This window comes from Terrapene carolina, unplaced genomic scaffold (assembly GCF_002925995.2).
Source record: "Terrapene carolina triunguis isolate 2854851 unplaced genomic scaffold, T_m_triunguis-2.0 Scaffold604, whole genome shotgun sequence".
Classification (NCBI taxonomy): domain Eukaryota; kingdom Metazoa; phylum Chordata; order Testudines; family Emydidae; genus Terrapene; species Terrapene triunguis.
The window spans coordinates 9,866-23,696 of record NW_020664955.1 but is presented as its reverse complement, the minus strand read 5'-3'; the positions used below and the strand labels follow the sequence as shown (position 1 = coordinate 23,696).

At 39.7% G+C, this 13,831-nt stretch overlaps 1 protein-coding gene across 2 annotated transcripts in view; it reads left to right on the top strand.

The window, feature by feature from the left end:
* Positions 1-10,046, top strand: part of NUDT3 (nudix hydrolase 3) — a 29,159-nt gene extending 19,113 nt beyond the window's left edge. For both annotated transcript variants that reach the window (XM_026659179.2, XM_026659180.2), the window contains 4 exons: positions 519-629; positions 6,853-6,897; positions 7,514-7,598; positions 8,556-10,046. In XM_026659179.2, the coding sequence (XP_026514964.1) occupies positions 519-629; positions 6,853-6,897; positions 7,514-7,598; positions 8,556-8,734 (420 nt within the window). In that variant the 3' untranslated portion in view covers positions 8,735-10,046. The remainder of the gene's footprint in view (positions 1-518; positions 630-6,852; positions 6,898-7,513; positions 7,599-8,555) is intronic.
* Positions 10,047-13,831: the final 3,785 nt, after the last annotated feature.

Sequence of the window (13,831 nt, the reverse complement as noted above, 5' to 3'; positions counted from 1 at the left end):
TATATATATATATATATATATATCTTCCTACTGTATTTTCCACTAAATGCATCCGATGAAGTGGGCTGTAGCCCACGAAAGCTTATGGTCAAATAAATTTGTTCGTCTCTAAGGTGCCACAAGTACTCCTGTTCTTTTGACTTGCAATGATGCGCTTTGTGATGCCATGTGAAATTGCTAACCTTAATTTTGTGGTGCTCAGCCTCCGTTTATTTTGTCTTTTCAAGATTTGAGTATCCTTGTTCCAGAGCAGTAGTGGTTGGAGTAGTTTGGAGAACTTGGAGTAGCTTACTAAATAGAGTATGTGCAACTGTCTAAATAGGATGGGGTTAGGGAAGGCTCGGCCTCAGAAGGAAGAAGCAGAATATTTTTCAGAACCCCAATTTGACCAGTCTTAGGGGTCATATATGAGAACTTATATTTTTTTAAGCCAAGTCCCACAAAAGCATACTACCATGAGAGTACACATATCAGTTGCACTCTGTTTTGCTTTGAAATATAACCCTTTTCGTTGGCAGGTGCTCTTGGTGAGCAGTAGTCGCCATCCAGACAGATGGATTGTCCCAGGAGGTGGCATGGAGCCCGAGGAGGAGCCCAATGTGGCTGCTGTGCGGGAAGTCTGTGAAGAGGTATGTACCCAACAAGAACAGAACACCTAGAATCACTCTATGGTCGGTAGTTGGCTCTGTTTTCTTATTCTTTTCCATTCTTGTTTTTCCTTTCCTTCCCCTGCTGCCAAAATAATCTGCATGTTGTGAAAAATATTTTCAGACTCTTGGTTCATTTTTCAGTATACCTGCAATTTATTAGAGGTACTAATAGTGCTTGCATTTTTAGTGACATTGTCTGTTACTGTACTTTTCTATCTTCATATCCTTAAGGGTAAAAATCATTTAAAGCAAAGTGCAAAGCTCATGTATAATAGAGAACTGACTACAGTTCTATAAGTGTATAACTTCTAAATTGAACACTACAGGATATATGTTGGGTGCAGAACAGAATATTCTCATCACAAATGGAATTAAGATTGAATGGGGGTCTTGGTATCTATTTAAGAAACTTACAAATATATGTCTAATGATAATCTTTTTCCTTCATCTAACTGAAAAATACATAAATTCTCTTTAGTAATATGGACATGGTATGTCTCATAGGTCCCAAAAAAGCTAAACAATGGTTTAAGTTTAAGACTGTCCCATCTCATTTCTTGCTGTGAAGAGACAATCTTCCATTCCCCGTACAGCCTTCACTTTTAGTAGTCTTTTGTATCTAATAAAGTGATACAGTTCCTGGCTACTGTTACTAGAATTTAAAATGTCTTTTCAAATGGTTGCTGGTACTTCTCTTGTACACACACCCCAAATATAATGCAGGTATCCTGTTTTTTTAAAATAAGAAAATAATGTTTTGTTAGTGTTAGGTGGGAGGAAATAAAGGTGTGATGTGAAGACAAGGAAACAATAGCTTTGAAGACAAGATAGTTGTGGGAGGAGAAGAAAGGGGAAGGGTCATGCATGATGCCAAAGTTACAGACAGTGGAAGAAAATAGGAAATGAGAAGAAAGGTAGTACAGTTGTTTAAAAAAGGCTCTCTGCTTCAAGAGAAGCACTGCCTTTTGTCCGAGACCTTTAATTGAAAGAAGTTAAAATGAAGCTGTATTGTTTTAAGTTGAATTTTACATTGTATAGTTAATAAAATGCAGTTTCTTAAAAAAACAGAGCTTCAGAAAAGACATGTCCTTACAGAATTGTCCATGAGTTGGTATTCAAATCATTGAGGCCCATTTATTGGGGAACAAATTAAAATAGTGTTTTGGCCCAATAAACAGGTTTTTTTTGTTTTTTGTTTTTTTTTTAAATCCTGTGTGGATATCCAGAGACTGGCCATGAAAATAATTAGAGGCGTGGAAAGACTTCTTATCATTTAGCGCTCCCCTCATATGGGATTGTTCTGGAAGGAGAGGTGACAGGTATACAGAATTCTATAGAGAAAATAAATTGAGCACTCTTGTAGATGCTTCTTCAGTTAGAAGAATGAGGTACATTCGATTAAATTAAAAGGCAACACATTGAAAACTGATAAAAGAATATTATTTTACATAACATGCATGATATCAAACAGTGAGTTCCACAGATTAACTGAAGCCATGAGCTGTTCAGGGATTTGGGAAGGATTAGATGTTCGTATAGATAACAAGGAGGTCCACAATTGCATAAGATAACACTTAAAATGTTTTTATAAGGGTTATAAACCATCATGCTACAGGGCATAAGTCAACAGCTAACTGATGAGAGTTTGGAGGAAACTTCCCCCATAGGCAAATTATTTCATATTTGTCAACTATGGAATTTCTTGCATTGTCCTCTGAAGCATCTGGAAATGTCTGCTGTCAGACAAGATGCTGGACTAAGTGGTCCCCTGGTCTGGTCTAATACAGCAGTTTCTGTGTATCTATTCAGAGGTCCTCAAAATCTACATATCAGAATTAAAAATCCTTATATATACCACCCGCTGTATACACTCTAAGCCTCTTAATATCAAAATGTCTTTCCTTTTTAACTCTTCCATAAAAATCTGTATTAGGAAATAACTGCCATTTTTTAAATTAACTAACCTCGCACATTGGCACCCTACTTTATTCCTGTAAAAGAAGCGGGTTCATGTACCTCTGAAGTATTTAAAACTCAACTAAAATATTGCAAGTATTTGAAGAACGCTTGAGGGTTTTTTCAAAAATTTCCACTCCTGCTTCCCCTCATATTATGCTTTGTGCTGAAAGTCAGATAAGGTTAGAGCTGAGATTGTCTTCCTCCCCCAGTTGTGTAGTGAGGAGGATTGTGGGGCAGGGTATTGAACTTTGTACTTTGTTCACCTCCATTGTATAACTAGGCCCATGGCATTTGGTTTCAAATGCAGGTGGGGTTAATTGTGCTTGTGAAAATCCTTGGCAGCACCCAGCTGTCTCTCATAGCAATTATTTGCTTGCATGCCATGGAAAGAATAAAATGGTTATGTTTTAAAAAGCACCTCTCTTCCCAAAGCCCACTAGTTCTTCTGAGGTCTATTTTTGTTGGGGTGTTTTTTTGTTTGTGTTTTTCTATGAAGATAGCATTTTCCATCTGCTCATATCTTTGAAATAGAGGAGAAACTACTCAGTTTTCTTGTTCCCAAGCTGTAACATGGCACGCTGAACTTGAGCTACTAATAATCAAGACTATAGCAAAATATGATGCTGGCAAAAGACAAATGATAGAGTTTAACCAGGCTAGTGAAACATGTTCTACTTGGGGACACAGCCCTGCTTTATGACCAAATCGCTATTAATAATTAAGCTATTTGATATTGAAGTCAAAGGTTCATTGAGCAGATCCATGGCTTCACCTTTCAAATCCTAAAATAAATCTGCATTGACCCTCCCTTTCTCTGGCAGCTGAGAGCCTTGGAGAAGCTGCTCTATTTCCATGACAGCTCAGTGGTTGAAAGGAAGTCTTGGCATGGACTCCATTTGCAGTGAAGAAACTGGTTTGGGCTGGCTGAGATAATCCCCTCTTGCTCAGCTGGTGTTTGCTTGCTCACATGTATTGCTGCCGAATGAGACTGTAATTCAAACTGTGGCAGCCTAGCAGGGTTGAGTTGCTTTGAGTGAAGTACCTGCCTCCTTGAATGCTGCTCAACAAACAATAAACATCAAAAGTGCCAAAAGGAGCAGGGTTACAGGAACAGCTGACCACTGCAGCACCCAATCGTATTTCTAGTGATTTCAGATTCCACCTCTGCCCTCAATCTGTCAGATGCTGACATGATGAAGACTCCTCTCGAATGAACTTCAGAAGAGTGATCTATTGCATGTAGTTACCTGGTAGAGGACTATATGATCACTGCAGCAGCTGATTATAACTTCTTAATCCAGTGACTGCAATCATTAAATGCTACTTAGCTATCTTCCAATATGCCAGTTATAATTGTGCAATGTATAATACTTGCACAGAATTACAGAAAATATGAAATCTCAGTCTTATGATCACAGAACTGCTTTGTACGTGCTAAAATGCTAGCCTGGGGGCCTGTCATATGATGGGCATAATCTGTTACTGGATTTGGGAAGCTGAGGTGCCCAGTTTGGAACGCTAATTTGGCAGAGGCAGTGGTCCAAAGCGATGGCTTATCAGAGTATCAGTTTTGCCTGGAACTCAGGACTATTATGTAAGCCTTAAAATAATTCATCCCATTGCTTGATTTCAGAAGTTTTTGAAGGGCAGTAATTGGATTGTTGTGTTATGGGGGCACTAGTAGGAGCTCCTTTCTGATGAGAATTGATCCCCAGACATTCTTGGGACAACTGCATCCACCTCCTACATATAGGGAGGTGGTAGATTGGCTGAGCAGGTAGATCCAGCTGGCTCCTTTGCAGCCTGCCTCATGGGCTGCTGCGGATTCCTGGCTCCCTGGGCCTGCAGGAACTTTGGCAGCCCACCTGACAGGTTCCCCAGGATTTCAGGACCTCGGCTGGCTATCTCCCCACCTAGTTCCCTGGGCTTCCCACCTGGTAGTGAGTCTTCCCAGGTGGCTGGCTACCCAGCTCTCTGGGCTGCCAACCTGATGGCGGGCACCCTGGGGTGCAAGGGAACTGGCTGGAAATGTTGAAAAAATTCCATTTCAGGTCTCCTGAAATGAACTTTTTCAATTGTTTCCATTCCATAGGAAAATGCATTTCTGATTTTTGTTCAGATCCAGAATGAAATGTGAAATTTCCTACAGGAAAGAAACTCTGGTTTCTACACAGTTCTACATTTAAATATAATAGTCTTGTGTAGCCATTTTCACTTTTTTCTCTCACTATCTGAATTCATCAGTTTATGAGAGGTTGTTTTATCTTGCATCAGCTAATTAAATATTTGATGTGAATTCCAACACTGGTTTTACATGTAAGAATAGAGCATATGAAGAATTAGAAAATAATCTGCTGTCTGCACAGATGCATTTGAATTTCACATGTCTCCAGTTCCATTGTAGTACAATTAACCTTGAATTATAATTAGCTTATCACAGTCATCGTGGTATGTAAATGCCTTACTCGCTGGATATACAAAAATACAAGTACTCAGACTTTAAATATTGGATGTGACTACAAAGATTTCCCAGGCTGTTGAACTGAAGCTGTAAGGATCCCATGTGTTTATAAGAACTGATTTGAACCTGCAGGTGGCAAACATCAATGGTAACTTAAAATGTACTTTTCATCTGCTGTAACCTTCATTGCTAGCAAAATTAATTGCTAATGAAGGGTAGGGTAGGGAGGTTAGAAACAGTAATGGGGAACCCTAAATTTTAAACTACCCTAACTAATCCTGTGTACTTTAAAGCTGGGGTTACAAGGTATTTAGCACATCTGGCACATCAACATTCATATGCCCCTTCATGCTTTGATTTGTGGGCTCTAAAGTTTTACCCCCTTTTTTTTAACATAACTGCACTCAAACAAAACAAAAATAATAATTCTACATTTGTAAGTTGCACTTTCATGCTAGGGATGGCACTACAGTACTTTTATATATTTGAAAATGTAGAAAAACATCCAAAATATTTACAATTTGAATGTCAAGTATCAGAGGGGTAGCCGTGTTAGTCTGGATCTGTAAAAAGCAACAAAGAGTCCTGTGGAACCTTATAGACTAACAGACGTATTGGAGCATAAGCTTTTGTGGGTGAATACCCACTTCGTCAGATGCATGACAAAGTGGGTATTCACCCACGAAAGCTTATGTTCCAATACATTTGTTAGTCTATAAGGTGCCACAGGACTCTTTGTTGCTTTTTACATAATTTGAATGGGCATTCTATTATTGTTTAACAGTATGAATAAAACTGATTAATCACAACTGTTATTTTAATCTCGTGATTATTTTTAATTGTTCTAATTTAATTAAAATTATTGTAATAATATTGCAAGGTTAGGCCATATAATACGTTGATATTTTAAATTTAATTTAAATATATGTATTTAAAATTTTACTTAATTTAAATAACAAATCCAATTTAAATACATGTCCAATTTTCTTTTTAATCTATAAATTTGATCATTCACACTACTATGGTAGTCATAAGATAGCAGAGAATTAAGTCCACAGACCAACAATGTGGGTAAAGGAAAGGGTAAAACAAACATTTTGCCCAACAAGCCCTTAAGGATATATTTGGCCGTTATCTAAAATAGCAAATTTCATATCTTGTAATTCACCACCAGTATTTGTGATGGAAGCTGTATTGTAGATAGGATTCAATTGATTTTACCTGAGGTTTCTCACTCTAAAGTTTTCTAGTGTGGACTCAGCCTTTGAACCCAAGTAGACCAAAGTAAAACAACTGAAATTCCAACCCACATTTTCTTCAGCTCAGTTGCAAGGAAATAAAAGCTTTCTGTAGAACAGGTGGTGTTGCTGCAGACTGCTTTTTGCATCTGACACAAACTTATTTTCAGCTTTGAAACCCAAGCCTGCAGATCTTAGAGATCTTCAGCCTTTTTCCCTTTATTTTAAGCAAGTTTTATCTGGGCTCAAACTGTGCTGAGCATGTTGTTCTGTTCAATTTGCCATATAAGAGCTGTTGGATCATCGAGGGTATCTCGATATGCAGGTGTCAAACTGATTTTTCTCTCTAAGATGGATCCCAGGCTTTTGGGGCTCGTGCTACAGTTACATCATCCCTCTGGTGATTACACTGTTTTCATGTGAATTGACGGCTTTCAACATTTGCTTCCTGTTTTTACAAACCTTGCTGTTACACTGGAAATAAGGAAATGAGCTGAGTTGTAGTTAAAAACATTAAACCTCCTTCTGTTTGTACTTTCTGTAGGCTGGAGTGAAAGGGACGTTAGGAAGATTAGTAGGAATTTTTGAGGTAAGTTTATTGAAATATCTGTTCAGGTTGTAAAGTCTTGCTGCAAAAATGTCATTTTAGTGAAACTTCTTTCTAAGCTTGCAGCAGTATGCATGTTGGCCAAACTAGACAACCAGGTTTGGAGGGAAGGCACCTTTTTTTTTTTTTTTTTTTTTTTTTTTTCCAGAGGTGCTGAGTGCTCAGTTTCCACTTCAGTTGGGATAGCTGGTGATCAGCAGCAATCAAAATCAGATCTCTTATTAAATAACGCCATTCACTGGCAGTACAGAGCAAGACTTCATGTAATAGTGTTGGGCCTATTTATTGTGTGTGGACTATTGTATGCTACTTCATCCTAATGCCACTTATTGTAGTCCCTTGATTTTATACACACTAACCCTTTCTGAACAACTTTCTTGATCTTGAAATGGGAGACCACTGATTGTAGTTTTGTAGACTAAATAAGGTCACTACTTAAAGGAAGGCTTGCACTATCCCACCTTCTCGAGGCTGCTTTAAGTTGTCCGTCCCCCGTCTCTCCTCCCCCCCCCCCCAAAAAAAAAAAAGGGTTTAGGATTTTATTTAGGTGTTGTCTTCTTGGCTGCTCTGCCATAATCCTGTCCATTTTGCCTTTCAGAATCGGGACAGGAAACACAGAACATATGTTTATGTACTTATTGTCACAGACGTGTTGGAAGACTGGGAGGACTCTGTCAATATTGGTAAGACCTTCATGCTTGTTAGCATTACTGGTGTACGTCTTCCCTCTCATACAGAAGCATGCCAACTCCCCGCCCTTTACTGTGATTGTTAGAATAGTTGAATTCTATTGACTTGTCCTTTTGAAAGCAAAAATATGATCATGTTGTTGATTCCTTCTTCCTTCCCTGGTCCTTTAAGAGTCGTCTCAGTGGGTTTATATAGAGACTCGTGTTTTGTCTAATTCTTGCACTTCTGTTTGACCACTCACTCCTGAAAGCGGTGCATTTAAATCCTTATCAGATCCCCAAACGAAAATGAGTTTGTCAGTATAATTCCTGCAGGATGCTTGCTAACACTCTTAAAAACCCACATATAATTGGGCTCATCTTGCAGGCTCTCCTCAGGAGAGGTGTCAGTACAAAGAGACAAATGCTGTACAAGAAGATTGAGATGCCTTGGGGAAAAAGCACTTCCTCATGCCAAGCCAGGTTTCAGAGAGTGCCATCTTTTCCTCCTCTTCAGGAGCATGTAATTTAAAAAGAGAAAATTGTTAAATGATAGATGAAGTTCAAAATTTGTTATGAATTCCCTTAAAATCGGTGGTGTTTTTATATTTTTCTATCCCACTCAGAAATCATGGAAATAACATTTAAAAAAATAAATCTCAGGATCCAAAACCACCGTCAATTGGATGGTGGACTTACTACCCTAATGAACATCTTTTGTGGAAGGTTGGAGGCATCTGTGTTACACTTGGCTAGGGGGGACCCTTCAGTCGCTATGAGATCAAAAGACTAATGAGAGAAGTCTCTTGGGATTTTTGAATTGGCATTGGGCTGCAAGCCCACTTCATTGTTCCACTTTAATCACAGTTGACATGGACAGAATGCTAGTCAACAGCAAAAACTTCACAGAAGGGATAAATGTCTATCTTTAGTCCTCTTACTGCGTTTACTAATTTATTTCTCTACCCACAGGAAGGAAAAGGGAATGGTTTAAGATAGAAGATGCTAAAGAAGTTCTGAAGTCCCACAAACCAGTGCAGGCCTCATACTTTGAAACCTTGAGACAAGGCTGTTTGGCAAACAACGGCACTCCTGTCATGACCGCTTCATACACTGACTCTAATGAGAGCTCTGTCTCTGACATCAGATGACTGAAGATGTCCCTATAAAAGAGAGTTTTGGAAAATAGACTGAAACATGGATTTCCCCCCCGTCCCTCTCCCACCCCCTTTCACATGCCTCCTCTGTCGAACAAGGCATGGGCAGCAGCCTGTGGCAAAGCAAGTGTTAAGAGTGTTGCAAGGTTTAGTGCAAGGTGGGGTTTTTTGCTTTTTTGGATATGTATTTTGTAAAATACATTTTGTGCATGAAGTGCCCCTTTCCCTTTACACCGCTACCCTGGCCTGGAGAGCGACGCTGCTCGTTTCGCCTCTGCCTTGTGTTCTGAAGTGTTCCCATGTGTCATCCCAGCCATAGCCAGACATTTTTCTTTTTTTTTTAATTAAAGACTGCAAATGTGAGATCAATTCTTTAAGTCTTAGTCTGTACTGTAAGGTGCTGTTCAGACCTGTGGTGGTCACTTTCAGCGCATATGTATAAACTATTTTTTTAGATGGAGGAATCTAACTTTTTAATTTTGCGGGAATTTTTTAAAACCTGGGCTACTTGTGAAAAGAGGGTTTCATAATTAATCCGTTTGCCTTGTTTTTTTAAATATAAAACTTTTTGTGACCATGCTAGTGGCTGGGCCAGTTTACTCCCCCATAAGCCCCTGAAACTTAGTGCAGTGACATTTTAAGGTCAGAGCAAAGTTTTGATCACCTTCAGACATCCCTGGTGCTCAGTTCCTTCTACAGATTCAGCCAACATTTCTGCTTTTATATTAGAATGAAACGCAAAGAATTGGTCTTTACCGCCCAGCCAAAAGCAAACAGCCTCAGAAACACTATGATAGAAACTGAATTTTGGCCTCAATGGTAGGAATCAGGGATTCAAAGTGGGGTTAAAATCTAACCAACTGGAGCTTCAAGCACCAATGCTGCCCTGCTGTTTTGGAATTCTTTCCCACTTGCTGGATATTGCTGATGTCTCTTCTTGTCCACATGCCTTACACTGTGCTCAACTGAGTATTGTAATTTGTGCTAAAGCATCTGATTGTACTTATTGAGTGTCATTGCACAAACCCGTGGGGGATGTCCCTGTTGTGTCCCTAAAAAGAAGTCTTGGGGGGAAAAAATCAGGTGTTGAATCTCTTGTATGTGGCATTGCAGCACTTACAATTGCACCACAGAGCATACTCAGAATGTTAAAACTATCATCCTCTGTGACAAAGGTACAGCTGGCTCCCAAGCAGAAATGCTAGTGTGGAGAAGTACATCATTTAATAGGATAGTTGCCCTGATGCATTGGCACAGTTCATGTTTTTTTTTTGTTTGTTTGTTTGTTTTTTACTGATGTAAGTTTCATGCTGTCTTGATTTGCCAACAGTGTTGTCTAGTTGGGAAATAAAATGGAAAGGGTTGGGGCTGGAGGGTGGGAGGGTAGGGAAAGGTTTGGGAGGGGCATTAGTTAATCCCTGGCTTGGGACAGGAGCTAGTTGCTGCATTTGGTAACTTCTCCTTTGTCAGAGCATAGCCAAGATGTGAAATTAAATCTGCAGTACTCTTCCTTATATTTAACAGAAATTATTCTAATAAATACTCATTCTTTCTTCCCATTAAGCACTTACAATATAAAATTCTGATAGACCTATCAATGGAGCTGGGGTAATGGGAATTGGTATTTTCACTACTTTGGCAAGAGGCTGTTCAATTTGAGATCCCATTCTGTTCCTTTACTTGTTCTCCCTACTTTCATCAATATGGGATAGCAAGGCCAAAAGCAGTGCCAGTGATCACCAACATGAAAAGGCACACAAGAAAAGGCTGAGGGGCATTACTCAAGAAGTAGTTTGAAACTGAGCATCTGGAATTCAGCCTAAATTACACCAGTTCTGTTCACTTCAACTTAGAAACAAATGTACAGTCCCTTCTTAGTCTTTGTTGATCAGCCTGAACATAACTCTAAAAAGGGCTTGAATAATATATCCAGAAATGGACAAGAAAGTAAAAGAATCCTTTCTTTCTGAGCCGTTAGCGGCGCCTAACAACACAGCCATCTACTGCCTTCAGTTGAGTTTTTGTCCTTCACTGTATAGATTAATGCATTACAAATGCTTTGCAAAAAAGCAGCTGGTACTCCTGAAAGAGTAACTGCAGTTTTAATATCAATAGCATGCACATTTTTGTTTCCTTAAATCTAAAAATGTTTTTATAGGGCTGTTAAACTGACACTTTAGGGTAGAATATTGTTAATAACTTGCTAGTGGCTTCTTTGTTTGGGTCAGAAAAATAAATTGTGCCAAGAAAGTATTTTAATGTGGCATGAATTGATGCTGTTGATGCAATTACATTGAATGGCTGGTGTTATGCCTTATTAACTGGAAATAGAAGATTGAGCTCCTGGGGTGGAAGTAGTCTTTATTCAAAAGCTGTGTACTTAAAACAAGCCTTGTTCCTGATGTACATAAATCTTTCCCCCTTACCACCACCTAGAGTTCGCATCTTCCCAATGTCTGAGGTTCTTCTGTAACAATTCATATAGCCATGTGGTATATTAGCGTAAGTAATCTTGTCCAAAATGACACTAAATTGATTTGGGACTCATAACTGAGCTACCTTTCATATGCAAACACATCAGGATTTTAAGATGGGGGCTCTGGCAGCTGTTGGCAGCATGATGTCAGTTAAACCTCTCCAGAGCAAGTCTCACTGACCCAGTGCACAAAATGGCTTCCGAACTAGACTAGGACTTCCAGCATTGCTAAGACCGGTGCTTCTGAACGTGCTAGCAAGGGTGGAAATTGTTACCTCCCAAAACAGTGTTGTGTATTGACCCTAAATCTAGAGCTAGGATGTGTTTCAGATCTTCACTTAGTCTGGGAAGTCTGGAGCTACAAAGCTCCAGCCACCACTAGAAAGGTTTCGATGTGTTTGCTTTGGGTCAGAATTTTCCACCTCTCACAGACACCAGGGGTTCATTATTGTGTGTAAGTATTAGGTTATCTTCAGCACCCCTGAACCCAGGATTCTAATGAGAATTGGAGGCCTGGAATTCAGTGCAGTATAGTAAATTCACTCATTTTTCCCAATGTTTTGCCAGCTGCACCTTTATTCCGTACATATATAAAGAGGAGGTACTGGGAGGCAAGACTGCTTACAGGGGAGGAGGGAGGAGAAGTTGCGGGATATTGAGATCTTGAAATAATGGTTTTCCTTTTGCATCCTACAGTAGGGCTCAGGGTTGGAGGGTGACAGTGATGCATGGGCATGGAGACATAGGGCTTGTCTACATTAGGGAAACTTGGCAAACATTTCCCACTGTCACGCAGGCTGATTCAGCTCCACCAAAGTTAGCAAAGTTGGGAGCCCTAGTCTAGATGGGCTGCAAGCTGCCCACCTGCATTTTAAGCACATGGACCAGATTGTCAAAAATCCCCCTGGGAGCCTATCTCCATCTTCAGGCACCTCAAAATCTATTGAAAAGCTGGCTCCATGTTGCTTAACCTTGCTCAGAGCAGTTTTAACTGACACCGGGCTTAAAATGCTAGTGGCAGCCAGAGGGTCCTCTGCATTATGGTGCCAAACGTAACTAACCCTGGCGGAGCTGAAGTAGTGTTAGCACCAGCGTAGAAGAGGCTTGAACAGAGAATAGCCCTTCTCTTAGAAGGAGGAAGTGTGCTTCAGGCTCTTGGAATTATTTCTCAAACCCTGTTTTGATACAGTGGAACAATGACTGCTGTGGCATTATTTTTGTGCTTTAGTATCACCATTTAGAAAGTCTGTGTGAGTAAAATAAATACGGTATCTTGGAGTCTTTGGAATTAGTTATTGTAAATCTTTTTTGGCTTTAACCTTTAGTTAATTAACTCATATTAGGGCTTTTTAAAAAGAAAAAAGTCCATCTTAGCAGTAAACAAAACTGCATCATCCTTGTATAAAGTGATTAGCTTGATTTTTCCCCCCCCCCCCCTTATGTTTTTTGTGTTAAATACAGGGCAGCCTCTCATTATTTCTATATATCTAAGTTTCTTACACACTTAGCCATAATTTTATTTTTTCCCTATTAATCTATATGCCACTATGGCTAGCAATTTCTCATCTTATCTCTCCCCCCCCCCCCCATCTCCATTCCCAAAAATGTATTGTCCTTGGCCATTTTTACTTCTGAAATAAATTTGCCAACCACAATGGTGAGTGCCACAGCAATATGTCATCTCAGTAGCGTTCTGGTTATTTCAAACCTGACACAGGGCAGATTTAGAATGTGATCCCTGGAGAAAACAGTTACCTATGTGTTTAGGATTTTTGTTGGTATTTTGTAATCAGGGTAAAAGTGTAAATGGTTTTCCTACATCTGCCACTGAGCCTGTTTTAAAAGCCTTCTGAAAATCAACCACTGAAGCACACGGGAAGTTAGCGCTCCTACACTAGTCAAAATTCAAGGAAATCATGGGTTGCAATGACTATGGAGTTACTGCTGATGGTAAAAACACTAAATGTTTTACTGGGAGGTAATTGATTTTAAAAAGAAAAATGCAGCCACGCTCTCCCTCCTCGCTTGGTTTTGGCCATCTGTCAAACATAAATGTCCCCAAGCCACACTGTTCTTCAGTCATGAGGGAAAACGTGGTGAGCTACATACCAGCTTTCCACTGGAGGGGTAATACTCTGTGCTCAGGCCTTTCTGTAATAAAGTATCTTCTGTGTGGTTTCCCTTATCTCATCATGGCAGACTTTATTAGGATGTCTTGCCCATGCCTGTGAGAGGTTTCAGTTCGACTGTGCGAGCTTCATAGTTTGGGGCACTGGGCTGTTGCTAGCTTGAGGAGCAAGCATGTTCACATTTGGGTCTCCTTTGTGACAGTGTGGGGTGGGGAAAGTGTCTTTGAGGGATGATATTCTTGTGAATAATTAGACGTGGAACTCTGACATTAGAACAGTTTACCCCTAGCAATGGCAGAATACCGATGCTTTCCTTCAGGCAGTATTTTCCCAGGTGCAAGCTTTAGTTTGATTTGGCTGCAGTGATGGTTTACTTGAAACCAGCAGGTATTTGCGCATCAGGATAATAGAATAAAAATGGTTGAGCTGCTGGAAAATCAGTTACCCAACACATTAGTTCTTCTAAAGATTAAAACGTGGAGGGGA